The following is a 16,122-nucleotide window of genomic DNA, read 5'->3' on the forward strand; positions in this document are numbered from 1 at the left end:
CTAGACCGCTCGTGCACGGATGCGCTGATAGATCTGCGCCTCGTTCTCGGCGGCGTTCCGGTGGGAAATCGAGTCATTTAATCAGTTCATAAGTCATAACAATCTCTGTAAAGCAAGGGGCATCGTATCATCCGAGGAGAACAAACTTAGTAGAAAGTTGTGTACAAAACTTTCAAATGTTAGCTCTAGTCTATTACTTCCTCGTTTTTCAATGTTCTTCCTATTTGTAATCTTGTAACGGTCTAATTCCCAACCTACGAAGTATAAGAAAACCATAATCCTGAAGAGAAATTCCGAGTTAATCTCAGTGATTGGAAAAAATTTCCAATCAAATGGCATTTTCGTAAATATTTTGCTTGAAAATCGTAGTTGGATCGTAGTAGGTATAATGTTAGGGGTTGACTGTATATTTGTAGTTATTGACTGCATATTACTCGGTGTTGATTGTATAACACTTATCGTTGACTGTATATTTTATGATTGTTGATGGATTGCTAAAATGTAATATTGTTTATTGATAAGTGGTTGACTGTATATTTATAGTTGTGGATTGATTATTAATAGAAGTTTATTGTATATTATGAGCTGTTGACTGTATATTGTATAATTGTTGATGTATTATGAAAATACAATTATGACCGTACATGTGGCTCATATTTGATGACATGTCACCCACATTTAATGGCATTTTCGTAATAAAATCATCAATTATTTACAAAAATGCCATTTGATTGGAAAATTTCCCAATCACTGAGATTAACTCGGAACGGTTCAATCCTGAATTCCTGATTCCTCAATATTTCAATAACTATAAACGCCCTCTCCACTCTCCAGTTGCAACCTTCAATATTCACCTAAACAACGAGTAACAATAATTTCAGCATCAAAAAACGATTAATAACAATTTGTCGAATTAACTCCATCTTCAACCATAATCTCAAAAATCAAGATGAGTAGAACTTCAAGATCTTCAACTCAACCCCCAATGTAAGTGTTCTTACTCACTTTACACATTTTTTTGCAGAAATTAAATCGACCCCACATCTTAATTTTTCAATTTTCATTTTCACTGGTTAAATCTTTGATTAATTGATTTTGATTAATGGGGTTTTAGCAAAAATGGCGATGATTACGATGAATCAAACTACAAAGAAGAGGAAGATGATGATGATGTGTTTATGAAGTTTCACAAAGCTATTCGCAACACCATTGATGACGACGACGATTCAAATGCTAAAGTTCGTTGCATTACCTTTTATTCTCACCGGCGCCATTCTAACAAAAGTACTTTCTCTCTCCTCTCTTCAAATTCTCTGGTTGCTTAGGTACTTTGCAAATTAGTTGAATTGGTTTGTTGAAATTTCTTTGTTTAATTTTGATTAATCCCAATTTCTGGAAAATTTGCTGATTATTCTTTGATTTCCCTGCATTTTGGGAGTTTAAATTCTTGAGCTGAAGTTAGTATCACTAGCTTTGATTTAATCATGATTGCTAATTTTTACTGGGGTGGCCAAAAATTGCTCAAGAAACAAGATTCACCATCCTACAGCCGTTTCCAAAAGTATATGATTGTGAAAGGAATAGACGGCAATGTCTTTAAGTTTTGGTAACTTGCTAAACAAAGCATAATTTGATTACTGCTGCATGATTTAAGATGGGTTTCAATTAGGGTTTATTCATGGAGAATTGTGGTTGATAGTTGTTTCTGTAGGGGAGGCAGAATGTGTAGCAACAGTTTCTTGACTGTAAAACTTTCTGTTGCTTGTTGTTGCACCAATGAGGTTGTTGATGTTGATGCTGATGCTCTTCATGATGCGATTTTCTGCTTCGTTGTATTACTCAAAAGTTGTACAAAGATTCTATACATGTCCTTGATAAAAACTACTTAAATTCCTACTATGTTTCATTGACAGTGACACGCTTGATTCTGTACATGGTCTGTTTTGAATGAGGTGATAATTTGACGGCGTTGTAAAATATGGGTGTAGTTTGACATGAAGTGTTCTATATGGATGTTTAATAGATAGTGAATCGCCTTTAACAAACATGTTTCCTACAATGATTTCCATCATGGCTCTATAAAATACCAATAAAATACTGAATATGTGCCATTGTGCCCTTCTTGTATGAAGACTCTATACAGTACATTGTATGGAGATGATACCATGCGTACCTTGAGCAAACCCTTGTTGCCTTTCATGGGGTGTTTGTTTAGTGGGAAATGTTGTAGGGAATGGAATTGTTATTTCCGTTTAGTTTAATTCCCTTGTTTGTTTAGTGGGAATGGGAAATAAAACCATCAATTCCCTTGGTTTTATTACCTAGGGGAGAGGGTGGGAGTTGAGAGCGGGAGTTGTGAAAATTGTAAAATGACAATATTGTCATTAATGAAAAAGGAGGAGACGATGAGTAAATAAGGATATTTTTGTAAATTTATATTTATTCCCAACTGATTCCCTCCAACATACCAAACAAGGGATTATCGATATTTTTACGAATTCCCCAATAACAATTCGCAATCCATTTCCCACTCTTAATTCCCCTATTTTCACATTCCCACATACCAAACGCCCATAGCTTCAACCCCACACATGTCCTACATTCTTAAGAAATGATGCTGTTTCAAAGCAGGGACTTGCAGTGTTCATGAACTTAAGCAGGAGGAACTTCAGCCATGGTTATTGAATGATGAATCTAGGTGTCTCATTTTTAAGTCTTGACAAGAAATCAAAACCCCGTTATGCTTATTAATTTCTAATTATCCAATCTAAATCATTATTGATGTAGTTTTCCAAATCAGGACAAATCTAGGTGTATCCATTTTAAGTCTTGTTGACTAAATGGATCTTTAGGATGTCATTAGTAAACATGTAAGAATTTTCTTGCAGTGTTCATGAATTTAAGCCATGGTTATTGAATGATGAATCTAGCCAAACCCGTTATGCTTATTAATTTCTAATTATCCAAGCTAAATCATTGTTGATGTAGTTTTCCAAATCAGGACAAATAATTGAAATTTCTCTTGTTGACTAAATGGATGGTTAGGATGTCATTAGTAAAGATGTAAGAATTTTCATGCTAATGAATAACACTTGGTTATCAGGTGAACACTCAGGAAGGTCAGAACAGAAGAATAAGGCAGCAACTATAAGGAAGCAGCTGAAAGCAGGATGGGCTTTAGATGATCTAATTGGTAAACAATTCAAGCACTCTGATCAAGCCATGATCCCCACCAAAGTCGAGGATGTTTCCCAACTACTCGCACCCATATGGACCCCACCAATCGAAATGGTTGCAGTCGGCTGGCTAGGGGATTGGAGACCGTCTGCCATCCTCGAACTTCTTAGATCCGAGACAAGATCAGCTGAGATTGGTAGGATCGTATCACAGCTCATTCGTGAAACTCGTATTGAGGAGGCTATTATCGACGAAGAGATGGCCGAGATTCAAGCCACGTGTATCCTCCATCTTCCGTTCGTGCAAACTAACAAGCCCACTAGGCCCACTAGTACCTCATTCATGGGCCCGATGGGCTGTGTTCAATCTCAGCTCAATAAGATAAGGGTAGTGATAACCAAGGCTCAACAACTAAGGTTAATTCTTTTTTGAACTTTTTTATTTCTGTCAAAAGTAGAAGAATCAATTGAATAGTAGCTGCAATACAAACATCATTACAATGTTTTGTTGAAATGTTGCAGGAACAAAGTGTTGGAGCTTATCATGAAGAAGGTGCTGAACCAGGCCGATGCAGCGGACTTCTTAATTGCATTTTCTGGTATTCAAGATGTTATTCATCAGTTTTCTGTTCGGAAAAAGTTGAAAAAAGGTCCAGTTTATGTCTCTACCAAAGCCTTGGCAACTGTTTGAGTGAGAATTGGTGCAAATTTGTGCAGAACACTGACTTTCTGATGTGAATATGACTGAGTAATAGGTAATGAATTACAGTTAGGTTGTACTTAGAAAATTTTCTGTCACCAAGTCTGGTAACAGGTGACAGTTTCAGATCTGTATACAGTTTCTGCAGAAGAGGGTGTAAAGATATTGTTCTGTAAGGTAGAGTCATAGACAGAGTCTATAAGATGTAAAGCAAATGCTTGAAAACCTTTATTTTCTGATAAAAAAAAGTCGCAAAGTTTGAACTCTTAACAAATTATTGCACAGATTTGCATTTCAGAGTGTTCTTATTGAGGTTGATATGTTGAGGCCAACTCCCTGCATTTCTAATGAATTTTATGTGACACGTGCGCTCTGCTTATGAGTTATTCACTTCATGTGATTTTCATCATACATTAAAAATGTCAAATATGATTTGTATAAGAGGTTTGAAGTTTTGAACCACCAACCTTGTGTCTTTACCAATAAGACATGACACATGTCACACGTTTCATGTTACCATTGTGGGAAAAAAAATGCAAATGTAGTAATGTAGCCCGGGCCTAAAAATTAGTTGTTTCTTAACTGGCGCTCTAAGGCGCTAGTCAGCATTTTTCATCAAACAATAGTGTGAATGTTGTACGGAGTATATTATCATATACTTGTATGAACATATGGATACTTACAAATTATGTGAAGTTCATAGCCAAAAAAAAATAAAAAAAATAATGTGAAGTTCACCACACTGACTAATAATAATAAGAGAAGCAAAAATTGAGGAAAAATCAATATATAATCACACCAAAAAACAGTTAAGAAAATAATAAATCAAGCCCATATAGCCAATACAGCCATAAAACCAGCACCAAGAAGCAAAGTAAGATTTGCTCCAAAGAAAAGCCTACTATTATTTTGCACCTTAGGGTTCATAAAGTCTTGTGCTAGAAGATCTACAAGTGCCATGTAAATTAAGATTCCTGCCGCGACTGCGTCTAATAGACCTTGAACGATAAGCGCGGTTGGACTACTATCGTCGTAAACGTTAGCGATTCCAATTCCGATAGCGATTCCAACGGGAGTTGTCAGGGAGAAAAATAGTGCCATGCAAAATGTAGACGCAGACTTGAAAGCCGCCTGCATAATTAACAAATGTACATAATTAGTGATTAAATATCATAATAGTGCGTAATTAGTGATTAAAGATCATAATAGTGTACATAATAAGTGATTGATCGAAGATCATAATAGTGCATAAATTTTCCAACTGAGATTCAAGTGTTTTTTTTTATAGAATAGAGATTAGAAACGTACTTGCACAATGCATCCACCAAGTCCAACACCCTCAAAGAATTGATGAAAACACAAAGCTGCCATAAGAGGTTTGATGGTATCTAGGCTTTGAGAAGTACCCAATGATAGTCCAATGATTACTGAATGGACCACGATACCCATTTCCAACACCTGGATCAATATATTAAACAATAGCACACATTTAGATATTGAAAGTTTGCAACATCATATTTTTATGATGCAATATTGAATTAAATTGTACAATATATAATATATAATAGGAAGTATATATATATATAATATATATATATATATATTTATTATATTATTATAAATTTTGTATTACCTATTATATATTTATTATATTATTATAAATTTTGTATTACCTATTATACAGAATTGAGGACATACTACGTATATATTATACGAAGTATATTATATATTATACAAACATCAAAAGAATTTATTATATATGAAGTAACAATTAACGAGTCAGTAAATTTTATACTAATATACTTCCTCCGTTTCAAAAAGTTCTTTACGCTTTGGAAAATGTGTCCAAAGGATAAAAACTTTGACCGTAAATTTTCACCATTATATACATCAAAACGTTACTTGTAAGATCTTGTTAGATTGGTGTCGGGATGTATTTTCAGAATATCAATTTTTTTATAATTTTTTCACATACGAAATTGGAAATATTAGTAGTTAAATATTGCATTGGAGTCCGTACAAATAGTAACTGTAAAGATCTTTTTGAAACGGAGGTAGTATATTGCAAACTCCTCAATAACACGATCAAATTAACAAAATATATCACACCAATGTCATAATTTCCTAGGTATAATGTGTGAATGTGAAGGAAGGAAATATGTGGCATATTATGCATAAACGTTCATTAACATGTGACTATATTGTATACTCCGAAATTAGAGATATTTCGTTTTTATTCTTGATAACAAGTTGCCCTAAATTAGTACTATAATACGGATCAACTGTTAGATAACGTAACTAAAACTTCTAACTACCCACTCTAGATTAAATTAGTCTACATCAAATCTCAACCATGTGCACAAAACTCATAGTTGTACTATCCTGTTTTTCGTGTTCTCAATTCAACTATTGTGCTTATAAAATTATTAGTAGGAAAAAAACAATCCTTATAGAGTTAAAGATAAATTCGTCCCCATCAGACCATTTGACACTTAATACAAAAAATACCTTCATTTGTAATTACTTCCTCAGTTCCATTTTAGCTGCAACATTTAACAATCACCTCAGTTTTTGCAACTCAAGTGGACAGGTAGTAAATTACATTCATAACCCAATTTTTAGATATTATTAGGGGGGAAATGTGGGTTATTGAATACGGATGAGGGTTGTTTGGTAAACACAAGTGGGTTAAAATGACCAAAATAGGAAAATTGTAACTAGAACTTCCAAAATAGAAACGTTGCAACGAGAAGAAAACGGAGGAAATAACATAAATCGAAATAATTTACCAATAAGGTCTTCGCCATGGTTAATACTAATTTAGAGGTTGTGTACTTAGATTTCAGGTTCAAATACCGCCCCCATTTAAAATTTATATTGCCCCGATATCTTATTCGCGTGCTAAAAGTTCCAAAAAAAAAAAAAAAAAAATTTAGGTAAAATATTTACCTGTGAGGTAACCTTATATCTGATACGATCTAACTCACTCAACCCCTCAGGAGTAGCACTTGGACCAGGACCATGGGCATGACCATGAGTAGCATGAGTATGAAGGTGGACATGTCCAACATGATCCCCACCCATCTCCTCATCACCGCTAACCGCCGCCGCCTCCGCCACCACAACCGGCTTCCCAAAATGAACCCTACGGTAGTGTCCGGTGGCAAAAGCGTCGATCATCAAACTCCCTAACGCCCCCACCATGGCGGCGAGTCCCGTAAAAGGAAACTTCCCCCACGTGCTTTCCTTTAGGCAAGGGCTCGTGAGACTCTCAAAAGCGTCGGGAAGCACGTGAATAAAACCCGTGGACAAAATTACCCCCGCCGCAAAAGTCTTTACTAGGAAGAATAAATTACTCTCGGGGTGTAACGCCGGGAAATTCTTGCCTATTATAGGGAGACAAACTCCGAGTGCACTCGCCACCAGAATGGCGGCGATTGCACCGAGTTTGTACTTTAAGGCGGCGTTTGTGGTTTCGGCCGATAAACCGTCACGGTCGCAACCGCAATCACCAACACCGGCGGTGGTTGGTGTTAGTAGAACAATGATGGATAAAACTAAGTAGTAACATCCTTTTCCACGTAACATTTTTTCGGATTGAATTAAGCTTTGATTCGGATTCTCGACTCTTTTTTATGTTTCCTTAAAGTTAGTCAAGAATCAAATTAAAAAGTTTAATCATTAGTTTATGATGATGATGATTAAACTTTTTATGATCCTTGAACACTTTTTTTTCCTTTTTTTTTGGTTTATGGTTAATAATGTGAAAGTGACATAAAAAAAGAGATTTTGATATAAGCGGCTTTACTAGGAGTAGGGAAGGAGTATGCGTGGGTGTGTGAAACAAGTATTTGATAATGTTTCAAAAGTGTCGCCATTTTTATTCATTAATCAACGAGATTCTACTGATTAAGTAGGTATTTGTTGTTTTTTCTTCTAGTCAATGAAATTATGTCGACATTATGTTTTTATTATGTGTGATTAAAAGATTTCCTTCTTTTAGGGGGGGGGGATGATATCGGTTTATATGTTGTTAACAATTGTGAATTTCTTCACCAATTAAAACAATTGAAATATTATTATTGTATTTTTCTTTTAATTTATCAATCAAAATCTCCCAATAATTATCCAAACAAAGTTAATTTTATGAAGAAAAAGTTCATCTAGGAACTCCGCTTTTAACCGACCGTCTGACACTTAACTCCATCCGTCCCTTAATACTCGCACCGTTTTGACTGGATATGTTTGCCAATGCACAATTTTGACCAACAATATCTTTAACTACATGTTATGAAAACTTATAAAATATTACGGAGTATTATATTATATATTAACATTTGTTTTCATATACGGAGTATTATATATTAACATTTGTTTTCATATATTATAAATAAAATATGGTCTAAGTGAATTATGTGAATAGTGCAAAAAGTCAAAACGGCGTGAGCATTAAGGGACAAAGGGAGTATTTAAATGTGACATCAATATCAGTTAAGTAGGAGATGATTGACGTGACATAAGATCTGACAGTTAATAAACTATTCGCTCAGTAGATGATTGACATAACATGTGATCCGGCAATTAATAAACTATTCGCCCATAAAATGTTGGTGATAATTAAAACGATAAAATGTTAGTTTGAATTTAACTATTAAGTCTACTTTGAATGACATAATATTTGGAGAAAATAGTCTTGAATTTGACTTTTTTTTTTTTTGATAGGAAAAGAGTCACTTCACCATGAGGTTAATCTGTTACCAAATACCAAAATATGCGAATTTGACTTTGATATCACTGCCTTTGCAGAGTATAATTTGTAATCTATTTTAAAAAACTTGAAGAAAAGGAAATACGTATACCTTTTTGGTATATTTATGTTTAATCCACTTTTTGGTACTAGTATGGATTTTTAAAATTGTTAAACAAATACGTAGTAAAATTTATAAAACCATAACTATACGAGTATTTTAAAAAATGTATACGAGTATAGTTATGGTTTTATAACTTTTACTACGTATTTGTTTAACAATTTTAAAAATCCATACTAGTACCAAAAAGTGTCTTAATCATAAATAAACTTATCCCTTAGTTTAAACTCAACTAAAATATTTGGTTCATGACACTACAACAAATTTTACCATTAGCGACGGAAAATTCCGTCGCTAAAGGCCAATAATCGTTGATTAATGACGGGATTTTTTGTCGCGAACCCGTTATAAAAGGGGGCCGTCATTAATTGAAAATTCCGTCGTTAACCCGCCGTAAAAAAAAATTACGACGGTTATTCCCGTCTTTGATTGATTGTTAGCCCCGTCGTTATTAAAGATACAAATTATTGTAATGTGAAATCAAGATGATTCTCGAAGTATACTGCATGTGGGTTTGTGAATTTTCCAAGGTAGACTTGTGACCTTGGTACAAACTTAGGGAACAGGGATGAAATAGGTAGTGGATTATCCAATAATCCGATCACCCACTCACTGTAGTGTATTCTTTATAAAGTAAATGAAAATCCAAATTAAATGGATGAAGCGGGTGATTGGATGCGGATGTGATTTGGATGATGTGTTTTGGTGGACTTGACCTATCATCTGAATCATCACCCACTTATTTTATATACGGAGTATATTTGAAACATAATAGATGTTGGTAGGTCGATTATTTAATACTCCGTATATTAAGTTAGTGTTTGTTGATTTTTTTTTAAACCGACAACAAATTCTTACATGGTCTAAGTTAAGAAATTAAGGTCCGCCTTCACGATTTCATCTAGGTCGGGTAGCCCTTGGCCCGCCTGGCCATTCGATGGTTGCACCTTTAGGTTAGTGTTCCGGGAACGTAACAAGGCTAGTTCCAATGAATGAGAACGCTTAGGGAATGAATTTGGATTGAAAATCAATATTCATTCACGTGCTATAATGTTAATTCACTCAAAATTATTGATTTTTTCTTCATAAATTTGCATTACCATCTATTACCATTTGGGATGTGGTATTGTATGAGATCGAATGCAAATTTATAAAAGAAAACATCATGTTTGAGATAATTAAGGTTTCATTACTATGTACATTATGATATAATTTTTCTTGCCAAAAATTTATTTTGATTGATTCTCATTTCCACGATTTATTAATTACCGGCTACCATAAGGGGACTTTAATGAATTTGGGCTTTTGGGCCTTTGGGGATGAGGTATTGTATTTGTAGGAGTGCAGGACATACTTCACGATGAGTTCAATTAAATATGGTTTATGCACCCGGGTGCACAATGCTCACTGTGCACCCTGTTTTACAAAGAACATATAGTTCAAATACAAAGAACATATTGTTTATAGCCAAAGAACATATAGCCAATGAACATATAGTTCAAATTCATAGAACATGTAGTTTAAATATTTCACTAGTACATTTACATTGAAATCATTCTCAATGTTAATTAAATTTTCAATAAATATTCAAAAGGGTGCACAATGAACACTGTGCACCCGGGTGCATAATCCAAATTGCGATGATTTCATGGGCTTGTCAGGAAACATAAATCTTTGCATTACAATTTTTACGAACATACGTTTAAACTATATCTACTTGCATATATGCACGTTATACTATTTTATTAACTTTTGTTATGCTAAATGTCAAAACCGACTCTGATTAGAAATAAAGTAAATAGGACTCTGCTAATTGTACCCTATATAATGAAACTTATTACTATATCAAAGAAAGTAAGAAATTAATTACTTCCTCCGTTCCATATCGCACCATTTTGATTTTCACATTATTTATATTGTAATTTTTGATATCTTTTATAATTTATACATAAGAAAAATGTGGTCAAGTGCAATTTTGTTAGATTGGTATTGATATACACTTCCCAGATATTAATATTTTATAATTTTGAATTATGCATAATTCGAGATTTTAAGAGTCAAATTCATATGTTGGAAATCGTAAAAATCAAAATAGGGTACTCCCTCCGTTTCTTTTTGTTTGTTACGTTTGGACATTTGCACGTTTATTAACGTATAACAAAAAATCTTTTTCTTTTTTATTAAAAAAGTAAACCAAAGGAAAATCTCAATCCACTAATCACTACAACAACCAATAAGATTGTTTTATTTATCAAAATGAAACAATAATGGAAAAACACAAAGATTGCTAACTTAACATACTTGGCCGGGAAATTGTAAAGAAATTTAATGAGTTGAAAAAATTAGACCAATTAAAATTAAAAGTTGGCACAAAAAATGATAGCATAATAAGTTTATAAAAGGAAAGATTCTCCCACGTAACAAACATTGTGAAACACCTTAAAATGAATACGTAACAAACAAAAAGAAACGGAGGGAGTAATATTTAAAGAATGGGGAGAGTATAAACTTATTAATTAAATTAATATGATCGAGTGGAGGTTAAAAAAATATTTACCTGTATAACAACTTTTACTTGTGTATAATTTATGTATAATTCGAGATATTAAGAGTCAAAGTTACGTGTTAAAGATCATAAAAGTCAAACATAATGCAATATTTAAAGAACGAACGTTAAACTTATTAATATGACCGAGTAGAGGTTAAACAAATATTTACCTGTATAATTTTACTTACACATAATTTAATATATTAAGAATCAAAATCATGTGTTAGGGATCGTAAAAGTCAAACACAACGCAACATTTAAAGAACTGCCATAGACTTATTAATATAATTTGAGTATAGGTTAAACAAATATTTACCTGTGAAGTAACCCTATATCTGATAAGGTCCACTTGACTCAACCCTACCGGAACAACCGTACTACCACCATGACCATGGTGGTGTACATCCTTAGCCTCCTCATCCGCACCACCACCACCACCACCACCACCACCACCACCATGAGCATTACGAAAATACCTCGTTGCAAAAGAGTCCATCATCAAAGTAAATATAGCACCACCCATGGCGGCTAACCCAGTAATAGGGTAGCTAGCCCATGGTGAATCTTCACCTAGACATGGGCTAGTCAAGTTCGAAAAAGCTTCTGGTAAAATGTGAATGAACGCCGTACAAAGGATAACCCCCGCCGCAAATGCCTTAACCAGGAAAAACCCAGTTTTATCTGGGTGGAGAGATGGGATGTTTTTTCCGATGATGGGGAGAAAAACTCCTAAACCACTTGCAGCTAAAATGAGAAAAATGGATCCAATTTTGTAATTTAAGATGTTTTTGTCGAGTTTTTCACCTGCATGTTCGTCTTTGTCTTCTCTTAAACAAATGCATTCTTTTTTCTTTTCTGTGCTGTGGCCGGCGGCGAGGTTGACGGCGGTGGAGAGGAGGAGGAGGAGGGAGAAGATGATGAGGGGGATGTTTGAGGATGATTTTGACGCCATTGTTGTTGATTATGGAGGTTTTATGTTGTGATAATTGTCAACTTATGTATGTATGTATGTACTATTTCAAATGATTTATCATCACCCTTTTTATATTGGGTTTTGGAAGAGAGAGAGACATAGTTAGAGATGATTAGCTAGCTGTTTTGTTTAATTGATTAAACAAACAACAACATTTTGAGAAGTCGCATTAGTGCTTAATTAATCTTAGTTTGTACATATAAAGATATATATATATACTTCAGGTGTGACATTGAAAGAAATAAATGGAACACATATGTTGATGTGCGCGGATCAACATAAGTTGGCGGAGAACTTATCGTGTATGGCCTGTGAGGATGTAATCTCTAGGTCAAATCTCTTTAGCTGTCAGAATCTTGGAACTGGCTTAAGCGTTGACCTGCATAGCTTGATTGTACAATAAATGTCTAACCTGAAATAAATGTTGATACACTAGGGTCTTTCTTCTTACTTACTAAAATAAATGACAATATGACGTGGGCTGAAGTCAATAGTGGCGGTCACCTTATAATTTTTTTTTTTTGTTAAGCAAGTAAGTAATAATTAAAAGAGTCAACTTGGAGCGAGTCGATAATGAGTGAGCTCACTATAAACTTCCCAATATCAGGTTTAATTATACCTTGTGCATGTTACAACCAAAACTATTTCTTTTTCCTTTTATGTATATTTTGAGAGTAAATAGACAAAGAAATGCAGAGTAGCTTTAGTTATATGGTGAAAATTCTCTGATTATCTTAAATTCTTTATGTGATTATATATCCCGTGTGTAATTGATTCAACTATTGAATTTAAAGGTAAACTAATGTGTGACTCGGGTGATGCCTTGATTGCTATTTTGAATACGGAAGTAATTAAAATTCGAGATTCTTGTTGAACTCAATATTTAACCAAAATACATTACGAGAGTATGTATGTAACTTTACGGAATACTCCTTATTTATTTACCCATTTTCAAGTTTGATCAAGAAATGATACAGATTACAGAGTAATAGTCTAACAAAGTAAGAAATCCGTACAGCGCAATGTTGCTTACTTATTAAAGAAAGTTTGCCGGTGTCACCATGTTACCGTCGTCCATACGTACACGGTACACCAACGAATATGAACAGATCGATCGACGTACGACTAGTGATTGTCAATGATTCCTGTCATATTATCTCTGTTTCAGAAAGTTCTTTACAGTTACTATTTACACGGACTTCAATGCAATATTTAACTACTAATATATCCAATTTTGTATATGGAAAAATTATAAAAATTTGATATTCTGAAAATACATACCGAGACCAATCTAACAAAATCTTACATGTAACGTTTTGACGTATATAATAGTGAGAATTTAAGGTCAAGGTTTTCTTATTTTGGACACGTATTCCAAAGCGTAAAGAACTTTCTGAAACGGAGGAAGTATTATGCAATTTTTGTGTACGCATTCGTAAGATTTTCGATTTTTGGAACAGCCCGAACAGATGATCTAGTTTCAGTTCATACGAGTAATACATTACTTGCATAAGATCCACTTCTCATACCTATGCGAATAAAAAGATGGCACTGAGTCGAGTCAGTCGGGTTGATCCGTGCCTTTCGGCCCGGTACGAAAAAATAACGGTGTGGCATGAGTACGAAGTCGTGGGCTGGGCTACGTACGGCTGCATTTCTAGAAAAGGCACATTAAATTGAATAAAATTAAATTTAAGCAAAATGACACAACTCGTTAAATGGGCTTAAGCCGTGTATGGGCAACATAAATTTTATATTTTTGGCCCGGCCTGACATGTATTAAGCTAGTGGGTTTGGCTTGGGTCAAGACCCTTCAGGGTCGAGGCACAAAGCACGGTCCGATTCGACCTATTGTCATCTTCGTATATTTTTTGTTGTTATCACCCGGCTCACCCTTATGGTTAATCCGGGTTCGGGACGAGTTCTGGTTGGATAGGTTCCAGTCCCCTTTCAATTATCGTTGCGGGGATCGAACACGTGGTCCGCCCAAACAAGTTAAGCTCCAATCACCATTAAACAAACATGCAATTGGTAACAAGTACTCCCTCCGTCCCGGAATACTTGACATGTTTTCCTTATCGGGTCGTCCCTTAATACTTGACCTGTTTCTAAAAATTGAAATATTCTAACAATATTATATTATTTCTCACTCCACCCCTATTAACCCACCTACCCCTTACTCCATACAAAAAATAATTAAAAATTCAACCTCTATTCTCTCCCAACCCCACCCCTTCACACATTTCCCACTAACTACATTAAAATAATACCCCACTATCAACTACTACCTATTAAATTAAATAAGTCAATTCAAGTCCCTTAAACTCTGTGCCGATCAAACTGGATCGAGTATTCCGGGACAGAGGAAGTAGAAATATTTAATTGCGAAAGTACACGATCAAGCCGGCAAAACTCAAAACTCTGGAACTTATTCGCCTGTTGAAAGAATGTCGTCATTTCAATTAAACAACAGATTCATTAAGCCGTCTAATTAATTAGCTAACATCGATCTGGTTTTATTTCTCAAAAATCATCTTAACATTTCAATGTATTCCTCTAATTTTCACATCTCATTTCATTTTCTTTCCAAAAAAGGAAATAATACTACTTATCACGATAGCAAGAAGGTACGAAAAAACTTTCTAATATTAACAAATTAAAATAATAAGAAATCATAGAATATGTAAATTTAGAATAAAATAAGTGGTCCAAATTTCGTAGTTTGACTGGCCAAAACAAGTGAAAGAGTGTTCACAGAATGTCGTCATTTCATCACTAAACAACTTCCTAATTACTTGATTTTTGTACTTATCTCCACTAAGTCAACTTTTGATGTCGATATATAATGTCATATGTATAAACATCTTATTGTTTTTGTTCTGTGCGAATTTATGATAATACAGAATCCTAAAAAGAATAGAAAATCAATGTGAATAATTTAGTGTTTTTTGTCCGTTCAGAAGACATGTCTTTGTCATATACAACTGGTTAAACGATTGACTCTTTCACGAAGGCGACACAGTGTCTTAATCAATTACATATACGAAACAAACGTAATAATGCCACACATGACCTTTTCTCTATATTATGTTATTTCATGCATTATAAGGTCTGACTTTAAATTAACCAACGACTCTTTCACAACCATTTCCTATACTTACCTTACCATTTTGAAAATATGAAGATAACCATTTCAAATAAATTTTACTTTTGATAATCTTATTTAAGGAGACCTCTATTTCAAATTTCTAAGTTCTACCCTACAATATTATGTTTACTTACATTTTAACCTTCATTAACCCTCCCTATGAAATGAATTAGCTTGAATTGAAATGAAATCCCTAAATTACCCCTCATTGTAATTTCAGGTTTTCAGCTCCTCTCTCCGGCATGATGAAGTTCATCTTCCTCCGTCCTCCGTTTTGCCGTTGATTTTTTTGATAGAATATGTAAAATATTTAATATTATGCATAACGTAAACCACCATAATTACAAAATATTCTATTTTTGACTAAATATTTTACATATTCTATCATTTTTGACAGAGGTCATCAATGTTTTTTTTTTTTGGGGTGCAAATGAGGCACAAGGGCGGGGGATGAGAATCGATCCCAGGATCACCTGAAACCAGGATGGAAGCTCTAACCAACTGAGCTATTCATCACTCTCACAGAGGTCATCATTTAATTACCAGCCATGGCCAGTAAATTAAGCACAACTGTAGTAATAATCTTCCATTGTTATAAAAGAAGCAGGAAAACTAACCTGGGATTAGCTGCTTTCATTCAATCAGCTGAAAGAGTTTATCTTTGTTTGCCCCCATTTACTGTATTTTCTTCCAGCATGGAAAGTGGTGG

General features: G+C 34.3%; 2 protein-coding genes across 3 annotated transcripts; one reads left to right on the forward strand and one right to left on the reverse strand.

The window, feature by feature from the left end:
• Window positions 1-795: 795 nt before the first annotated feature.
• LOC110801734 (uncharacterized) lies at window positions 796-4,194 on the forward strand. Its single transcript, XM_022007145.2, has 4 exons — window positions 796-987; window positions 1,115-1,284; window positions 3,104-3,593; window positions 3,699-4,194. Exons 1-4 carry the CDS (start codon window positions 950-952, stop codon window positions 3,865-3,867), a joined length of 867 nt encoding a protein of 288 aa, XP_021862837.1. The 5' UTR covers window positions 796-949; the 3' UTR covers window positions 3,868-4,194.
• A 429-nt stretch (window positions 4,195-4,623) lies between these two features.
• On the reverse strand, window positions 4,624-12,407 carry LOC110801747 (zinc transporter 1). 2 transcript variants are annotated; one of them, XM_022007158.2, is made up of 3 exons: window positions 11,609-12,407; window positions 5,185-5,334; window positions 4,624-5,007 (listed from the first exon to the last, which is right to left on the reverse strand). In XM_022007158.2, the coding sequence occupies exons 1-3, from the start codon at window positions 12,242-12,244 to the stop codon at window positions 4,702-4,704; spliced, it is 1,092 nt and encodes a 363-aa protein (XP_021862850.2). In that variant the 5' UTR covers window positions 12,245-12,407; the 3' UTR covers window positions 4,624-4,701. The 2 variants fall into 2 exon arrangements, with proteins under 2 accessions (XP_021862850.2, XP_021862849.1); XM_022007157.2 differs by lacking the exon at window positions 11,609-12,407 and adding an exon at window positions 6,826-7,705.
• Window positions 12,408-16,122: the final 3,715 nt, after the last annotated feature.

This window comes from Spinacia oleracea, chromosome 4, assembly GCF_020520425.1.
Source record: "Spinacia oleracea cultivar Varoflay chromosome 4, BTI_SOV_V1, whole genome shotgun sequence".
Taxonomy (NCBI): domain Eukaryota; kingdom Viridiplantae; phylum Streptophyta; class Magnoliopsida; order Caryophyllales; family Amaranthaceae; genus Spinacia; species Spinacia oleracea.

Excerpts from the sequence above, each read along its gene's own strand:
- LOC110801734 (XM_022007145.2), top strand. The coding sequence starts at position 950 with ATGAGTAGAACTTCAAGATCTTCAACTCAACCCCCAAT. Across the intron at positions 988-1,114 it reads TCTTCAACTCAACCCCCAAT|CAAAAATGGCGATGATTACG; the intron begins GTAAGTGTTCTT and ends ATGGGGTTTTAG. Across the intron at positions 1,285-3,103 it reads CCGGCGCCATTCTAACAAAA|GTGAACACTCAGGAAGGTCA; the intron begins GTACTTTCTCTC and ends CTTGGTTATCAG.
- LOC110801747 (XM_022007157.2), bottom strand. The coding sequence starts at position 7,464 with ATGTTACGTGGAAAAGGATGTTACTACTTAGTTTTATCCATCATTGTT. Across the intron at positions 5,335-6,825 it reads GATATAAGGTTACCTCACAG|GTGTTGGAAATGGGTATCGT; the intron begins GTAAATATTTTA and ends ATATTGATCCAG. Across the intron at positions 5,008-5,184 it reads TTGGTGGATGCATTGTGCAA|GCGGCTTTCAAGTCTGCGTC; the intron begins GTACGTTTCTAA and ends TTAATTATGCAG.